The 19162-nt window shown below is 36.5% G+C and overlaps 1 protein-coding gene across 5 annotated transcripts in view; it reads right to left on the bottom strand.

The window, feature by feature from the left end:
- Positions 1-19162, bottom strand: part of TOPBP1 (DNA topoisomerase II binding protein 1) — a 76419-nt gene that overhangs the window by 47380 nt on the left and 9877 nt on the right. For 4 of the 5 annotated variants that reach the window (XR_011487364.1, XM_020895865.2, XM_070466729.1 and 1 more), the window contains 4 exons: positions 17562-17741; positions 16662-16828; positions 9573-9736; positions 9175-9425 (listed from right to left, as the gene is read on the bottom strand). Coding sequence is in view for 4 of the 5 variants with exons in the window: in XM_020895865.2 (XP_020751524.2) it covers positions 9175-9425; positions 9573-9736; positions 16662-16828; positions 17562-17741 (762 nt within the window). In the remaining variant the exon portion in view is untranslated. The remainder of the gene's footprint in view (positions 1-9174; positions 9426-9572; positions 9737-16661; positions 16829-17561; positions 17742-19162) is intronic. The other variant, XM_020895867.2, reaches the window with a different exon arrangement.

The raw sequence follows: 19162 nt of genomic DNA, 5'->3' as shown, positions 1-19162 counted from the left end.
GTGTATCTATCACTTAGAGAGATGTATCCCCAATGGCTCAGCAGGTAAAGAATCTGCCTTCAATGCAGGAGACGCAGGAAACTAGGGTTTAATCCTGGGTCAGGAAGTTCCCCTGGAGGAGGAAATGGCTACTCACTCCAGTATTCTTGCCTGAAAAATGCCAGGAAAGAGGAGCATGGCAGGCTACAGTCTAAAGGGTCACAAAGAGTCAGACATGACTGAGCACACATGAGGATGAATAAGCCTGGATGAAAATAAAGGTGACATGATACTATAAAACATTTAGAAAGTAGTTTTAAAATATATAATATAAAATGTAAAAACAGATTTTTTTTGCATTAAAATTGTTCACAATCACATCTAGGAGGAAAAAAACGACTTTGTTCGATGTTTCTGTGTAACTGGTGAGGAAGAAAAAAGAAACCCGGGGGAATTTTAGACTACTACAATAAAAACTGGAGAAGAAAATGGCAACCCACTTCAGTATTCTTGCCTGGAAAATTCCACAGACAGAGGAGCCTGGTGGGCTACAGTCTGTGGGGTCGCAGAGTTGGCCATGACTGAACACATCAGTACATACTATAAAAACAAACTAGAAATACTATGTGCTTATAAATTATAAGTAAAACCCTGAAGTTATTAACAGTTCAGAATAAAATAACACATTTCATAGCAGTTCTTTTAGCAATAGAACCCTCTTTTCAAACATGCCATTTGGAAGCCCAATAGACACTTTTTGATAGCTTTTTCAATATGAAGTAAACACTTAATTATATTCTTTCAAAGGTACTTGAGGATTCACTGAGATTTACTATTACTAAATCCTTTCAAAGTCAGTACCCTACTAGCTGCTTCAGAAAAGAAAATTTGAGAAACTAATTGCCTGCCTCCAGCAAGGACCCTTGTTGAAGGATAGTGCATAAAACTGCTTCCAGTCAATAGGTGGTCTTTTTGTACTAAAACATCCTAAAAAATTAGGATGATCTGATATGAAACACTACTAAAGCATAAGCAAATTTATGACAAAAATCATCTTGCAGAACAACATGAACAGAGTGTGGATTAAATTTTTAAAAAAGGAAAATTGAAATTCTCTAAACTATGTCAAAAATAAATAAATAAATAAAAATATGGCCAGCTAGACATGCAGAACCCTCTCACCATAAAACACCTAAAAATAGAGGATGAAATATTAAAGATATCATTATAAATGCAAAGCTGAATTGGCTAAAAATGAAGTAGTAGCATGAATCCAGAGCATTAAATGACCACTAAAGGTAACAATTACTATCAATTTTGGCAAGGACCAAAACCCTTAGGATTTAAGGATGTCACATGGAGGGACAGAAGTCAAGCCTTTCATCCCACACTAATTAGAGGTGGGGCAGAGTATACCCTTCCACTCAGAAACCCTAAAGGAAGATGCCTTCAGTAAAAATGTCCATCAAAAACCAATCAACCACCACCACCACATTCACCCTGCAAAAAGAGATGAGAAGTACACTATTTTGGCTTTTGGGGGGTGGGGGGTGTCAACATATCTCTCTTTGGAATCTGTAACATTATAGGCTGGTCGTCATAGTAGCTTAGGGCCTGATGGTCCAAGAACATACAGCTAAAAACTAACTTAGGGGTGTCCTAAGTTGGAAAGTTCCTAGGCTCTTGGCAGGTTTAAACATAAACTTTATCTGAAGGACCAAATTCTCTTCCCAGGCTTCTTAGAACCTCAAGTCCTAACAACTAAGAGTTTATAATAAATGTCACAAAACACATGAGGAAACCAGGCATCATGGACAACAATCAAGAGAACTACCCCTGTCCATTCAGATGTTGCAACAGGTTTAAAATGTCTCAAGAAATAAAGCAAAAAACCCCCAGAAATACAGAATAACTCACTACTGAAAGAACTAGGACTCCTACAAACTGAAAAAATACTGGAAGTTTTTTTCAAAATATTGAAAGTTTAATGGATGGGTTAAACACATTAGGCAATAGCTAAGCAGAAAAATAGTGTTCTGAAAGGAAAATCTGAAGAAATCACATATAATAAACAATAAACAAAAAGATGAAATTAGCAGGACAGATTAAGGACACAGAGCTAAAGGGGAGTTACAGAACACAGAGAATGAAGGAAAGCAATATTCAAAGACATAATAGATGAAAATTTTAAAAAACTAACAAAAAAACCCACAAATTCTCTGATTCAAAAAGCACAATGACTTGCAAATAAGATAAATAAATGGTAAAACTCAGGACACAAAAAATAAAAGGTATTAAAAATAAAGAAAAAAGATGCTGCTGCTGCTTAGCCACTAAGCTGTGTCTGACTCTTTTGCGACTCCATGGACTGTAGCCTGCCAAGTTCCTCTGCCCATGGAATTTTCCAGGCTTAAACACTGGAGCAGGTTGCCAGTTTCTACTTCAGGGGATCTTCCCAACTCAGGGATCAAACCCACATCTCTTGTGTCTCCTGCATTGGCAGGTGGATTCTTAACCATTAGCACCACCAGAGAAAAAATTATTTTCTACAAAAGAATGACAAGTAAGCTGATATCTGACTTCTTAATCAGCAGTCATGGAAACATATGACGAAGAAAAAATATCTCCCAAGAGCTCTGACAAATTAACTGTCTAGAACTGTCTTTTAAGGACAAGGGCAAAATAAAGACACTAACAGAAACTGAAGAAATTTCCAAAGGTTATATCTTAAGAAAAAAGAAAATTATTCCAAAGGAGAGAGATCAGATGCAATAAGGAGTCAGGAGCAAAGAAATAGCAAATATGCTGGTAAATCAAAACAATTACTGAATATAGAAAACAACAAAAATACCTAATTGTGAGATTAAAGGATAATGAAAATACAAGACAAAATCACATAAGCTGAATTTATTAATGAGTGCATGTGTAGAGGGTATGGTTGGTAGTGATGTTAAAGATAAATGTTATAAGGTTCTTATATTATTCACAAGACAAAAATTCTGATTAATTTTAAATTTTAAGCTATAATGTACATTAGATTTTCAAGGAAGAACACTGAAAACATAAAATAGTATATATAAGCTTCCAAATCAGTAGAGGGAAAGATACAGGATTGGGAGTGTCATCAGGGGAAGGAAAAGGCAAGTTCAACCCATCCAAAAGATAAAAATGTTAAAAAACAAACGAAAAACAAGAAAGCATAGAAAAATGGGACAAATAGCACAAGAGGGTAGAAAATAATCAAAATATATCACAAATAACAATAAATGTAAATCAACTAATTTTCAATTAAAATAAAGTCATACTAAAAAAATACCTATGTGAAGCAGGCATAGGTGTTTTAATATCAGATAAAATAGATCTTAAGTAAAAGAAAAATTAGGAAAATGAGGATCACCGTGTAATAAAACTTCAAAATATACACAAAAGAACTGAATGTGACAGAACTACATGGAAAAAGTGACAGTCACCATCACAATAGAGGAGTGTGACATCTATTTCATTAATGCATAGACAAAACTGACAAAACTTATTAGATCATATAAATGTATGGAAATTTCCAAATAATCATAGAAAACATTTTTCTGAGGCACAGAAGAACATTTACAAAAACCACTTCCTAAACACTTCACAGACCAAAGATATAAAATTAGAAAATATTTAGAATTACTTTGGTAACTGATGCAAAGAACAGACTCATTAGAAAAGACCCTGAAGCTGGGAAAAATTGAAGGCAAAAAGAGAAAGGTGCAGCAGAAGATGAGATGGCTAGATAGCATCACTGACTTAATGGATACGAGTGTGAGCAGGAGACAGTGAATGACAAGAAAGCCTGGAGTGCTACAGTCCATGGGGTGGCAAAGAGTCAGACACCACTTTGCAAGTGAGTAACAACAATAACAAATTACAAAAATGCTACATAAAAGATCTTTTGGGACTTCCTTGGTGGTAAAGTAGATAAGAATCCGCCTGCCAAAGCAGGGGACATGGGTCCGATTTCCAGTCTGGGAAGATTACATATGCTGCGGGCAACTAAAGTCCATGTGCCACAACTACTGAGCCCATGCCACAACTACGAGAACCCAAGTGCTCTAGAGCCTGTGCTCCACAGAAGTCACTGTAAGGAGAAGCCCATGCACTGCAACAAGAAGCCTGTACACTGGAAAAGAGCAGTCCTTGCCCTCCAAAACGAGAGCAAGCCTGTGTGTAGCAACGAAGACCCAGTGCAATCAAAATATAAAATAAAATATCCTTTGAAATACAACTACTTGAGTGAGTACTTTCAGAGAAATCTACTGACATACTTAGATAAAAACACTACCAAAAAAAAAAAAAAAAACAAAACGAAAGCAAATCATGCAACTCAAGAAATCAGAAGGAAAAAAAAGAATAAATTTATGAATCAAAAGTTAGTTTGCTAAAAAGACTAATAAAATTAGCCATTAAGCTTCCTAGAAAACACAGCTTACAAAAATTGATTCAGAAAAAAACAGAACTGAACAGTCTTATATCCATTAAGTGAATTAGTACTATAAAATTTTCCTACAAAGAAACACTAGGCCCAAATAGACAGATGAGTTTCATTACACATTTAAGGACAGGGAACCCCAATGTTACACAAACTCTGAGATTTAAAAAAAAAGGAAAAAATAACCCCCCAATCTACCACAAACTCTGAGATTTTTAAAAAAATAAAGAATAACCCCAATTCATTTTATCAATTAAACAAAATCCAACAAAGATAACAGAAAAAGGAAAAGTATAGGTCAGTATCACACTGAGTAGAAAAAGCCTAAATCAAATATTAGCAAACTAAATATAGCAATGTGTAAAAAAGATGAATATATCACATCCAGAAGAATTTAAACTTGATTTAACAATATAAAATTTACTAATACAATTTATCACACCAAAAAGGAAAAACCATATGACAATTCCAATGAGCAGAGGAAAAGTATGTAATACCCAGATCAAAGCCTTAAAGAAGAATAAAAACAAAACTTTTATAAGAAAACGTATGAGAAAGTTTCATGACTAGCTTTGGTAGTGATTTCTTAATTATGAGACCAAAAACACAGGCAATGAGGAAAAAACAGAAACATTGGACTTCATCACAATTAAAACTACAGTCTACCAAAGAACACAACATGAAAAAGCTACCCAAAGAAGGGGGAAATATATACAAATAAAATAACTAATAAGAAATCAATACTCAGAATATATAAAGAACTCCTACCACTCAGGAACAAAAGGTCAACCCAATTGAATAAACATTTCTCCAAAGAAAACACATAGATGGCCAATAAAAGCAGGAAATGATGCACAACATCACTAATCAGGGAAATGAAAATCAAAACCACCAGTGAGATATCACTTCAAGTCCGTTAGGATGACTTTTATTATGGAAAAAAAAAAAAAAACAAGGAAATACAATACGTTCTAAGGATGTAGAAAAACGAACCTTTGTGCACAGCTGGTGAGGATGTAAAGTAGTTCAGCATTTGGAAAACAGCAAGGTGGTTTCCCAAAAAGTTAAACACAGAATTACCATATGACTTATCAATTCCACTTCTGAGACTCTATCTAAAAGAACTGAAAGCAGGGACTTGAACAGATATCTGTACACCAATGTTCACAGCACCATAATTTACAACAGCCAAAGGTACAGACAACTCAAGTGTCCATCAACAGAAAATGGAACAATTTCAACATACAATGGAGTACTATTCAACTTTAATAAGGAATCATATTCTGACACATGCTAAAACATGGCCTTGAGGACATAATGCTAAGTGAAATAAGCCAGACACAAAAGGTACTGTCTTGAGTCCACATATTTGAGCTACCTAGAATAGTCAAATTCTTAGAGACAGAAATATAATGGTGGTTGCCAGGAAATGGGTTGAAGGAGGACTACAGAGTTACTGCTTAAGGCCTATAAAGTTTTAGTTTGGGAAGATAAAGTTCTGGCATGGATGGTAATGATAGTGGCAAAACTATGTGAATATAATTAATACCACTAAACTGTATATCTAAGGATGGTCAGAATGGTAAATTTTATGTCAGGCATATTTTACCACAATTTTTAAAAAACTCAATACCCAAAATGTCCTTATTCAAAATGTTTTATTCTTATATACCAGTAAAATATAATTTTAAGAACTAAAATATCAAATGAACAGACACAGAACACAAAAAATTAGGGATAGTTGTAACATAGCATGTCCAGTATATTATGACTCCAGTTATACTTTACTGAAAAACATAAACTGTATGCTAATATTCTATATTCATGGATAGGAAGATCTTTTCATTGTAAAGATGTCAATCCTGCTCCAAATAATAAATTAATTCAATACAATCCCAACCAAATTCCCATACAGATTTATTCAAACTGAAAAACTAATTTTAAAAATTTATATAGAAGCAAAAGTCCAAGAATAGGTAAGAAACATTTGTAAAGAAAACTGGAGAGCCTTGACATTTCAGATATCAAAACATATTACAAAGGCTATTAAAATAAGATGGTTTATCAGTGAAGTATCTCAATGGAACAGAATAAAAATCCTAAACCTACATCCCCACTTAACAGACCCTTAATAAATGACAGGGGCAACAGGGCAAATTAGTAAAGAAAGGATGGCCTATTCAAAAAAGTTTGAGGATAAGTGATTATTCACACTGATAATTTGAATGCTGCTTAACAAATGCAAAAATCAACTCCATGTGGACTGAAAATGAAATATGAAAAAGCAAAACCTTAAAGACTTTTAAAATACAACTTTATGGCTTTCAGATAGGAAAACTTAAATAAAACAGAAAAGCACAAACCACAAAATAACAGTTTAGAAACCTACTTTACAGGAAACTCAAACAGGGGCTCTGTATCAACCTAGAGGGGTGGGATTGGGAGGGAGATGGGAGGGGATACATGTATACCTATGGCTGAATCATATCGAGGTTTGACAGAAAACAGCAAAACTGTGTAAAGCAATTATCCTTCAATAAAAAATAAATTAATAAAAATTATAGCCAAATAATACTCAAAAAGATGCTCTACCTTATTAGCAATGCTATAAAATTAAAACCACAATCAGATCCCACTCTACACCCATCAAATTAATAACAATTTCAAGCCTTATGAGAAATACTAAATGTTGAAAGGATGTACAACAACAGGAACACTTACTACTGTATAAAGTGGTAAACTAAAACACTCCAGAAAGCAATATGCTTTATGTAAGAAAGTGGAAGACATACTTATCCCAGGAATCAGCCATCCACCCTAGAGAAATTCTTGCTCACGTGCACAGATACACATAAGAACAATTTCACCAGTACTGTTTGTTATTAGACAACAAAACAAAAAAACCACAATAAAAATCTCCTCAGGAAGGGCAATAGATAAACTATGGAACGTTCATATACCCGTGTGATATATTTATAACCAGTTACTAGGATGAGGTGAGTATCTTGCATGTTTAGGGTAGGGTAGCAAAAGAGTACATATCATGCATGATTTATGTAAGTTAAAATACACACAAAACAAAACAGTGTGTATATTACTTACAGATATATATATATATATATATGTTATAAACTACTAAGAAAATGAGGAGGGAGTCACAGGAGAATTTTGACCAAGCAGAATATCCTATAGTTTTTAAACAGTTAGATTAGTAGTATATGGTTATTTGTTAAATTGTTCTTTATATCTTTTTGGATGTATTAAATACTTTATATAATAAAAGTTTTTAAAAAGTAGAAATGCTGTTCACAACTTTTCACTGGCAATTGTGTTTAGCACACCGAGAAGACTACATCCTGAGACAGTAGTCTACAGTGCATTATACTCATTAAAGCCACAGTTACAAACTAAGAGGCATTTGTTATGAGGTTAAAATACCTTGTAAAAAATACCTTGCTGGACTGGATGAAGCACAAGCTAGAATCAACATTGCCAGGAGAAATACCAATATGATATGCAGATGATACCACCCTTACGGCAGAAAGCAAAGAGGAACTAAAGAGCCTCTTGATGAAAGTGGAACAGGAGAGTGAAAAGGCTGGCTTAAAACTTAACATTCAGAAAACTAAGATCATAGCAGCTGGTTCCATCACTTCACGGCCAATAGGTGGGGAAACAACAGAAACAGTGAGAGACTATTTTCTTGGCTCCAAAATCTCTGCAGATGGTGACTGCAGCCATGATATTAAAAGATACTTGCTCCTTGGAAGAAAAGCTATGACTAACCTAGACAGCATATAAAACAGCAGACATTACCAAAGGTCCGTGTAGTAAAAGCTATGGTTTTGCCAGTAGTCATGTATGGATGTTGAGAGTGGACCATAAAAAGAGTGATATAGAATTGATGCTTTTGAACTGTGCAGTTAGAGAAGACTCTTGAGAGTCCCTTGGACTGAAAGGAGAACAAACCAGTCAATTCTAAAGGAAATCAGTCCTGAATATTCATTGCAAAGACTGATGCTGAAATTCCAATCCTTTGGCCACCTGATGCGAACAACTGACTCATTGGAAAAGACCCTGATGCTGAGAAAGATTGAAGGTGGGAGATTTGAGAGTTGGACTATAAGAAAGCTGAGCACCGAAGAACTGATGCTTTTGAGCTGTGGTGTTGGAGAAGACTCTTCAGAGTCCCTTGGGCTGCAAGGAGATCCAATCAGTCAATTCTAAAGGAAACCAGTCCTGAATATTCTTTGGAAGGACTGATGTTGAGGGCAGGAGGAGAAGGGGACGACAGAGGATGAGATGGTTGGATGGCATCACCAACTCGATGGACATGAGTTTCAGCAAGCTCCAGGAGTTGGTGATGGAGAGGGAAGCCTGGCATACTGCAGTCCATGAAGTTGCAAAGAGTTGAACACAACTGAGTATCTGAACTGAACTGACCCTGTAACAAACTCAGGATGTTACAAACACACAAACCAAGTGACAGTCTGTATTTAAAAACTGGACCCAAGAGGTACAGATGAATTGAAGAGAAAAGAGGGATTCAGAAAGTCTAGAATCTCTTAGCCTTGCCAGGTTAAAAAAAAAAGTAACACAAATAAAACTTCAAGGGAAGAAAGAGGTTAGTATAACCTAAATTCTATAGGAACTGGCAGAAATCACATAAGTATGTATTCTGCTACCAAAATATTTAATGACTGTTAACACTGGTCACTCTTTCTTACCTACTGTTGAGTTATTAGTCTGATATTGAGAGAGTAGATCTTCATCAGCTTGCTCATGCTTTTCCTCAGGAGCAAAGTCATTCTTAGAGAAGCTGCTGTTCTTCCTTTTAAAAAGGGCTGTTTTACTTTCAGGTTGATCTGAAACTGGAATTTCCACTGGCTGGTAGTTAACATGGATATATGGCTCTTCAGGAAGCATATAACCTTTACTAAAACACTCTAGCAACCATTTTGCTCCCACTACATGAGGCCTACAAAAACAGTACAGTTATATATTAGATTAAATTATAAATACCATTATCCCATGTGCCATGCAGTTTCCATAACTGCCAGGATATGCAATTTTAAGAAAAATCATTACAGAGTAGAAATTGCTTTGAATTAAAAACGGACAAAACCTGTGGGCTGATTTATCCCAAAACTGCTTCAATTCATCATCATCATCTCCCACAATAACATGAGTTACATCTTCATTGAGCTGATTAAAACGAACTCCACCTCCACTGTTAATAAGTCTTCTCAGTTTATCTAGCTTTCTGCCATTAAAACCACAAAGATAGATCTGCAATGAAAAAAAATTGGCTTTAGATTAACACATTTAAAATGGCCTATTTCTCTCAATAGAAATCTATTTAAAGTGTATAGTATCTAAACCCATTGTGTGTAAATAAGGCAATCTTTATATTTACATTTTAAATACAGTAAGAAGTATATTCGGAAACTTTGATTTCTAAAGAATCTAAAACTTTATCACTTCTTCACAATCCCATAACATTATTACCCATTACTGATAAGTACTGAGGCTTTAAATAAAATAGAAACCAGAATAATTCAAATATCTTTTAAACATTAGTGCACAGCAATTTCTAAAATGTAGGTAGCTTCTTAAACTGGTTTTACTGCTTATAAATTTCAAAGTAATTACAGAAATAAACTGGAGTTAAATATGTGAATTCAGAAAATCTAGGTTTAAATTTTGGGTCAGCTGCCAATGACTGACCACACAACCACTTCAGCATACTAGGCTTTTTTTTGGTGGTGTGGGTCTTCGTTGCTGTGCGAGGGCTTTCTTCAGTTGGGGCAGGTGGATGCTACTCCCTAGTGAGCATGTGCACGTTTCTCAATGCAGTGGCGTCTCTTTGTAGGGAATGGCTCGGAGGGCGTGTGGGCTCAGCAGCTGTGACATGCATGCTTAGTTGACTGACGGCATGGGAATCCTCAGGGTGCGAGCATGCTCAGTTTGTGTCCGCATCTTTTCGACTCTATGGACTGTAGGTAGCCTGCCGGGCTCGCTCTTCTGTCTATGGGATTTTACTGGCAAGAATACTGGAGTGGGTTACCATTTCCTACTTCAGGCGATCTTCCCAACGAGGGATCAAACCCTTGTCTCCTGCACTGCGGGTGAACTTTTGACTGCTGAGCCACTGAAGAATCTTCCCAGACCAGGGATCAAACCTGTGTACTCTGCATTGGGAAGTGGATTCTTAATGACTGGACTACCAAGCAAATCCAACTTACACTATTTAAACCAATTTTCTTCCTTTTATACTGAAATACAGTTTTCATAGTTGATTAAACAAAAAAATTAGGTCAAAGAGCTAAGCACAATGCTTTGAGGATGAAACATATTCAGTAACTTATTTTTAACCATCAATAATGTGCACATGTGAGATTTGAGAGTTGGACTATAAGAAAGCTGAGCACCGAAGAACTGATGCTTTTGAGCTGTGGTGTTGGAGAAGACTCTTCAGAGTCCCTTGGGCTGCAAGGAGATCCAATCAGTCAATTCTAAAGGAAACCAGTCCTGAATATTCATTGGAAGGACTGATGTTGAAGCTGAAACTCCAATACTTTGGCCACCTGATGCAAAGAGCTGACTCATTTGAAAAGACCCTGATGCTGGGAAAGATTGAGGGCAGGAGGAGAAGGGGACGACAGAGGATGAGATGGTTGGATGGCATCACCAACTTGATGGAATGAGCTTGAGCAAGCTCCGGGAGTCGGTGATGGACAGGGAAGGCTGGCATGCTGCAGTCCATGGGGTTGCAGAGTCAGACACGACTGAGTGACCGAACTGAACTGATGTGCACATATATATGCAGAGTGAATAAATGAATTTGTTAGCTGCTCAGTCCTGTCTGACCCTCTGTGACCCTATGGACTGTAGCCCACCAGGCTCCTCTGTCTATGGGATCTTCCAGGCAAGAATACTATAGTGGGCTGCCATTTCCTTCTCCAGGGGATCTTTCTGACCCAGGGATCAAACCTGGGTCTCCCATTGCAAGCAGATTTTTTTACCTTTAGAGTCACCAGGAAAGCATGCCAGATTGGATGAATCAGAAATTGGAATCAAGACTGCCAGGAGAAATATCAACCTCAGATATGTAGATGACACCACTCTAATCGCAAAAAATGAAGAGGAACTAAAAAGCCTCTTGATGAGTGTAAAACAGGAGAGTGAAAAAGCCAACTTGAAACTCAACATTCAAAAAATTACAATAATTGCATCTGGTCCCAGCACTTCATAATAAATAGATGGGGAAACAATGGAAACAGTGAAAATTTTATTTTCTTGGGCTCCAAAATCACTGTTGAGAGTGACTGAAGCCACGAAATTTTCCAGCAGTCATGTATGGATATGAGAGTTGGACCATAAAGAAACTTTAGCACCAAAGAACTGATAATTTCAAATTGTGGTGCTGGAGAAGACTCTTGAGAGTCCCATGGACTGCAAGGAGATCAAATCAGTCAATCCTAAGGGAAATCAACTCTGAATATTCATCAGAAGGACTGTTGCTGAAGCTCCAATACTTTGGCCACCTGATGTGAAGAACTGAATCACTGGAAAAGACCCTGATTCTGGGAAAGACTGAAGAGAAGGAAAAGGGGCAGCAGAGGACGAGCTGGTTGGACAGCATCACTGACTTAATGGACATGGATCCGAGCAAACTCCAGGAGATAATGAAGAACAAGGCAACCTGGTGTGCTGCAGTCCATGAGGTCACAGAGTCAGACAACTTACTGACTGAACAACCACCACCGCCTATGTTTTTTGTGGAAAAGACAGGGTTTTATATATATATATATATATATATGTATGTATGTATGTATGTAAACCAATTTCTGACAAAATGTGGTCCAGTGGAGAAGGGAATGACAAACTACTTCAGTATTCTTGCCTTGAGAACTGGATGAACAGTATGAAAAGGCAAAAAGGACACTGAAAGATGAACTCCTCAAGTCAGTAGGTGTCCAAAATGCTACTGGAGATCAGTGGAGAAATAACTCCAGAAAGAATGAAGAGAGGGAGCCAAAGCAAAAACAACACCCAGTTGTGGATGTGACTGGTGACAAAAACAAGGTCTGATGCTATAAACAACAATATTGCATAGGAACCTGGAATGTCAGGTCAATGAATCAAGGCAAACTGGAAGTGGTCAAACAGGAGACGGCAAGAGTAAATGTCGACATTTTAGGAATCAGCGAACTAAAATGGACTGGAATGGGTGAATTTAACTCAGATGACTATTTTATCTACTACTGTGGGCAAGATTCCCTTAGAAGAAATGGCATAGCCATTATATTCAACAAAAGTGTCTGAAGTGCAGTACTTGGATGCAATCTCAAAAACGACAGAGAGATCTCTGTTCATTTCCAAGGTAAACCATTCAATATCATGATAATCCAAGTCTATGCCCCGACCAGTAATGCTGAAGAACCTGAAGTTGAACAGTTCTATGAAGACCTACAAGACCTTCTAGAACTAACACCCCAAAACAATGTCCTTTTCATTATAGGGGACTGGAATGCAAAAGTAGGAAGTCAAGAAACACCTGGAATAACAGGCAAATTTGGTCTTGGAGTACAGAATGAAGGAGGGCAAAGGCTATTAGAGTTTTGCTAAGTTAACGCACTGGTCATAGTAAAAACCCTCTTCCAACAACACAAGAGAAGACTCTACACATGGACATCAGCAGATGGTCAACACTGAAATTCAGACTGATTATATTCTTTGCAGCCAAAGATGGAGAAGCTCTATACAGTCAGCAAAAACAAGACCAGGAGCTGACTGTGGCTCAGATCATGAACTCCTTATTGCCAAATTCAGACTAAAATTGAAGAAAGTAGGGAAAACCAGTAGACCATTCAGGTATGACCTAACTCAAATCCCTTCTGATTATACAGTGGAAGTGAAAAATATATTTAAGGAACTAGATCTGATAGAGTGTCTGATGAACTATGGACGGAGGTTCGTGACATTGTACAGGAGACAGGGATCAAGACCATCCTCAAGAAAAAGAAATGCAAAACAGCAAAATGACTGTCTGAGGAGGCCTTACAAATAGCTGAGAAAAGAAAAGAAGTGAAAAGCAAAGGAGAAAAGGAAAGATATACCCATCTGAATGCAGAGTTCCAAAATAGAGCAAGGAGAGAGAAGAAAGCCTTCCTCAGTGATCAGTGCAAAGAAACAGAGGAAAACAACAGAATGGGAAATACTAGAGATCTCTTCAAGAAAATCAGAGATACCAAGGGGACATTTCATGCAAAGATAAAGGACATGGGTTATGGGTTTGATAAAGGACAGAAAGAAGAAGCAGAAGACCTAACAGAAGCAGAAGATATTAAGAGGTAGCAAGAATACACAGAAGAACAGTACAAAAAAGATCTTCACAACCCAGATAATCACGATGGTGTGATCACCCACCTAGAGCCAAACATCCTGGAATGTGAAGTCAAATGGGCCTTAGAAAGCATCACTATGAACAAAGCAAGTGGAGGTGATGGAACTCCAGTTGAGCTATTTCAAATCCTGAAAGACGATGCTGTGAAAGTGCTGCAGTCAATATGCCAGCAAATTTGGAAAACTCAGCAGTGGACACAGGACTGGAAAAGGTCAGTTTTCATTCCAATCCCTAAGAAAGGCAATCCCAAAGAATGCTCAAACTACCACACAATTGCACTCATCTCACACGCTAGCAAAGTAACGCTCAAAATTCTCCAAGCCAGGCTTCAACAATACGTGAACCGTGAACTTCCAGATGTTCAAGCTGGTTTTAGAAAAGGCAGAACCAGAGATCAAATTGCCAACACATACTCAATCATCGAAAAAGCAAGAGAGTTCCAGAAAAACATCTATTTCTGTTTTATTGACTATGCCAAAGCCTTTGACTGTGTGGATCACAATAAACTGTGGAAAATTCTAAAAGAGATGGGAATACCAGACCACCTGACCTGCCTCTTGAGAAACCTGTATGCAGGTCAGGAAGCAAGCTAGAACTGGACATGGAAAAACAGACTGCTTCCACACAGGAAAAGGGAGTACATCAAGGCTGTATTTTGCTTATTTAACTTATACGCAGAGTACATCATGACAGAGTACATATCAACTGCAGCACTTTCACATTGGGCTGTATGAAGCACAAGCTGGAATCAAGATTGCCAGGAGAAATATCAATAACGTCAGATATGCAGATGATACCACCCTCATGGCAGAAAGAGAAGAACTAAAGAGCCTCTTGATGAAAGTGAAAGAGGAGAGTGAAAAAGTTGGCTTAAAGCTCAACATTCAGAAAACTAAGATCATGGTATCCGGTTCCACCACTTCATAGCAAACAGATGGGGAAACAGTGTCAGACTTTATTTTTTGGGGCTCCAAAATCACTGCAGATGGTGACTGTAGCCATGAAATTAAAAGATGCTTGCTCCTTGGAAAGAAAGTTATGACCAACCTAGACAGCATATTAAAAAATGGACATTACTTTGTCAACAAAGGTCTGTCTAGTCAAGGCTATGGTTTTTCCAGTAGTCATGTATGGACGTTGAGAGTTGGAGTATAAAGCTGAGTGCTGAAGAATTGATGCTTTTGAAATGTGGTGTTGGAGAAGACTCTTGAGAGTCCTTTGGACTTCAAGGAGATCCAACCAGTCCATCCTAAAGAGATCAGTCCTGAGTGTTTACTGGAAGGACTGATGTTGAAACTGAAACTCCAGTACTTCGGCCACCTGATGCGAAGAGCTGACTCCCTAGAAAAGACCCTGATGCTGGGAAAGATTGAAGGCAGGATGAGAAGGGGATGATAGAGGATGAGATGGTTGGATGGCATCACTGACTCAATGGACACGAGTTTGGGTAAACTCCAGGAGTTGGCGATGGACAGGGAGGCCTGGCATTTTGCGGTCCATGGGGATGCAGAGAGTCTAACGTGACTGAGCGACTGAACTGAACTGAAACCAATTCAATCAATATTACTATATTTTATTTTCTTCATCTCTATTTTATAAAATGGATCTTTAAAAAATGTCTTAATCTATTCCAAACTGCATTTATATTCCAAACTAAATAACCTCCATCACTAGATTACATTTTAACAAAAATGAGTAATCATACATTTCCTATAAGAATAATTAAGTCACAACCAGAATTACTAGAGTGTAGATAAAAGATTGCATGACACCTCCTATTCCGTTAATAAACTGTTAAGTTTTAAAAGTATAGAAAGGAAAGTAATGTGCCCAATTTTCTGAAGAATAAAATAAGAAAGTTAAGTCTTTGCTACTCTGCACATCAGTGCATAGCCTATTCATTCTACAAGCAAGAAATATACTAAGTATTTAGTTCTAAAAGATATATATGATGTTCCCATCAAGGCACTTATTAGTCAGTTACTCAGACACTAAAAAATTAAATAGCCCAAGAGATATTAGATAAAGTGGTATACCTAATCTTTAGAAATACAGGCTTGAAATAGATGGCTAGTTACTTACTGTCTGTGAGATTCTGGACAAGAACTTTAATCCTCTGAGTTTCATCCTCAACAATATCCATTTTAGAGTTATTTGTGGGAATTAAATGGGATTATATATGACCTACTAACATGTATATGAAATAATTAGCACAGTGTCTCACTTATTATAAACAATACATGACAGTTATAAATAAAAATACATTAAGTGGTTCAGAAACTAAATGATCTCAAATACAGTAGATGGGACTTCCCTGGGGGTCCAGTGGTTAAGAATCCATACTGCTAATGCAGAGGACAGGGATTTGATCCCTGGTCTAGAAAGGTCCACATGCCACAGAGTGAGCAACTCCATTTACCCCAAACACTGAGCCCGTGTGCTACAGAGGCTGTGCTACAATGAAGCACAGCCCCTGCTCGAAGCATTCAGAGAACGCCTGAGCACACCAATGAAGACCCAATGCAGTCAAAAAAACCCCACAGTACATGGGAAGATTAAGGTAGTTAGGAGGGTTCAAAGATCTGAAAAATGATATGAACTTTAATGGATAACATATGAAGGTACACCCCACGCAAAGAGACCCTAACAGCTAAAAGACAAACATGGCCTAATGAGTGCATCTGCTTAGCTTGAGTGGTGGGCTTCTGTAGGTAAGGAGCAAGCCCAACTCTGAAGGGTCTTCAGAGTGAAGCTACAAGTACCAACACGTATTATCACTTAGTGCTTTGCATAATAAAGACATACCCGACAACCATCTAATAAATCTTCAGGTGCCTGAAATGCACTGATATCCAAATTTTCCAGATTTTCAATTGTAGGTTCCAGTTTGCTACTAACTGAATTACATATCGATTCATTTATGCAGCTTGCATTGATGTTGGAAATATGGCTGACATCTGAAAGAGTACGACCTACATATTAAAAACAAAGATGCATAAATTTATGGAAATAAAATAACTGATCACATATTTTCCTATAGATAAACTTTTCTTATACCAAAAGAGCCATGAACAATTTCTAAAATAAAATTCAAATGGTTTTAATGAAATCTTGGCGGTCAAGTATGAAAACGGAAAATGAATCTAATTAAAGTTCATTTTAATGAAAATATACTTAATATATTCTCTTAATAGTGACTGGCTTCCAATAAAAAGCTGAAGTTGCTGACTTCAAGGTCCAGGAAGGTTATATTTTAAAAAAAATTGGTAACATTTGTTATATTTCCAACAAGAAGTATATATGGTACTTCCAAAACAGAAATGGTTTTTAAATTTTATATGAATATAGATGATCTATAACAACTGTGGCAAATTAATAAAGAAATGGGACTAATATCCACATGCCAGTCAAGTTTTAAAAACTTAATTCTATTATTTTTAAGTCTTTATTAATATTCTTAATTTCTTTAACCATCTTGTGCATTACATAAGGATATGAAAAAAAGTAGGTATTCATTAGAAAAAGAAATAGCAGAAGTTCTGGACTTTTAAAATATAATTTGGTTATTTTATTATACAATTATACCTGGAAACAAAGCAAGAAAAGATAAGAATTCCCTACTGTATCTCATTGATCCTATTAATAAATCAATTCTCACACAGAAAACTGTCTTAAAAATGACTGTTTAATCCCAAAGAGACTTACTATCAATTGTGTTGATCTGGCCAGTAGGAGTTGAAGTATCAGGCATACTCTTTGTTTCTGATCTAGGCTCTGTCTTGTACATGGATTCATCCTGACAAAAACCTTTCTCAACACTGTCAAAAAACCATTGTGTGGTCACACAGTGTACATTCCATCTTTTGGCACATTCATATTTTTGACCTATTATGTCAAATAAAAAAGAGAAATGCAAGCCATTAAAATCTATCTTTGCAGAAATATTTATATGAAAGCTTGTGAAAAAAATTCACCTGAAACAAAATGAAAATTACCAGCAATTACTCTTACTTTTAAACAGTATGCTATACAGTGTATTAAAAGGCAATATATTAGGTTACTATCCAATTATATTTTCTGTGTGTTGTGTAAATACACATGCTATGTGAGGGGTTTATGTTTTGCAAAACTGCAGACATAAGGCATTAGTGGGGTAAATGAAATAATATTTCTGAGTATAGCTTCGATCACTTAAATTCTTTAAACCAGTTTCTTAATCTGTAACATGTGGATAACTCACAGAATTAAGTGGTTTTATGCTTTTCATTTTAAACTAATTACTGTGTATATATACACAGATATATTTATGTGTATATATACTTTAACTCCTACTTAATACAAGTATTTAAATTGCTCTGACACTCTGAAGAAGCCGTTCTATCTAGAGCATTTACTGCTCAGGAGACTCTGACCCTCAGTTTCATACTATAAGGAATAAGGGTTAAGGGATAACTATATTTATAATTTATAGAGATATATGAGGATGAATAAGCTTAGATGGAAACAAAGGTGACATGATACAATAAAACATTTTGGAAAGTAGTTTCAAAATACATATTTCTAATATAAAACATAAAAACAATTTTTTTTTTTCAATTAAAGTTGTTCACAATCACACCTAGGAAGAAAAAAACAACTCTGATGTCTATGTGTAGGTAAAAAGAGACAGTAAAAATGTTAATAAAATTCTGTTCTCATCAACTTTTATATATTTTAAGACAACTGGTAAAAATATTCTCCAGAATAGTTATAATGGTTATAGAATGCCAAAATTAATTGCAATTTTAAGGAACGCTTTTCCCTTAATATATTTTTCTTTTAGTAGTTCCATGTTCTTCAAGGTGTATCTTCAAGTTAAAACTTGCAGTTTACTCAGTAAGGTTAACTCATTCAATTAAAAATGAAGCCAAGCCTTTAAAACTCACTATTAGAGGGCTTCCCAGATGGCTCGTGGTGAAAATCTACCTGCCAATGCAGGAGACACAGGTTCAATCCCTAGCCCAGGAAGATCCCACATACTGTGAAGCAACTAAACCTGTGAACCATAACTATTAAGCCTGTGCTCTAGAGCCCGGGAACTGCAATTACTAAAGCCCACATACACTGGACCCCATGCCAGTTAACTAGAGAAGCCACTCCAACTAGAAAGCAGCCCTTACTTGCTGCAACTCGAGAAAAGCATCAACAAAGAACCAGTAGAGCCAAAAATAAATAAATAAAATTATTTTATTAAAATTACCGTTAGATAAAAAAACATCAGCTTTCGTGTTAAACTCATCTAAATCTTTCATCTTTCGAGTATTGGG

The sequence above is a fragment of the Odocoileus virginianus genome, chromosome 4, assembly GCF_023699985.2.
Source record: "Odocoileus virginianus isolate 20LAN1187 ecotype Illinois chromosome 4, Ovbor_1.2, whole genome shotgun sequence".
NCBI lineage: Eukaryota > Metazoa > Chordata > Mammalia > Artiodactyla > Cervidae > Odocoileus > Odocoileus virginianus.
The sequence above is the reverse complement of the archived record's forward strand: the minus strand, read 5'-3'. Positions and strand labels throughout refer to the sequence as shown.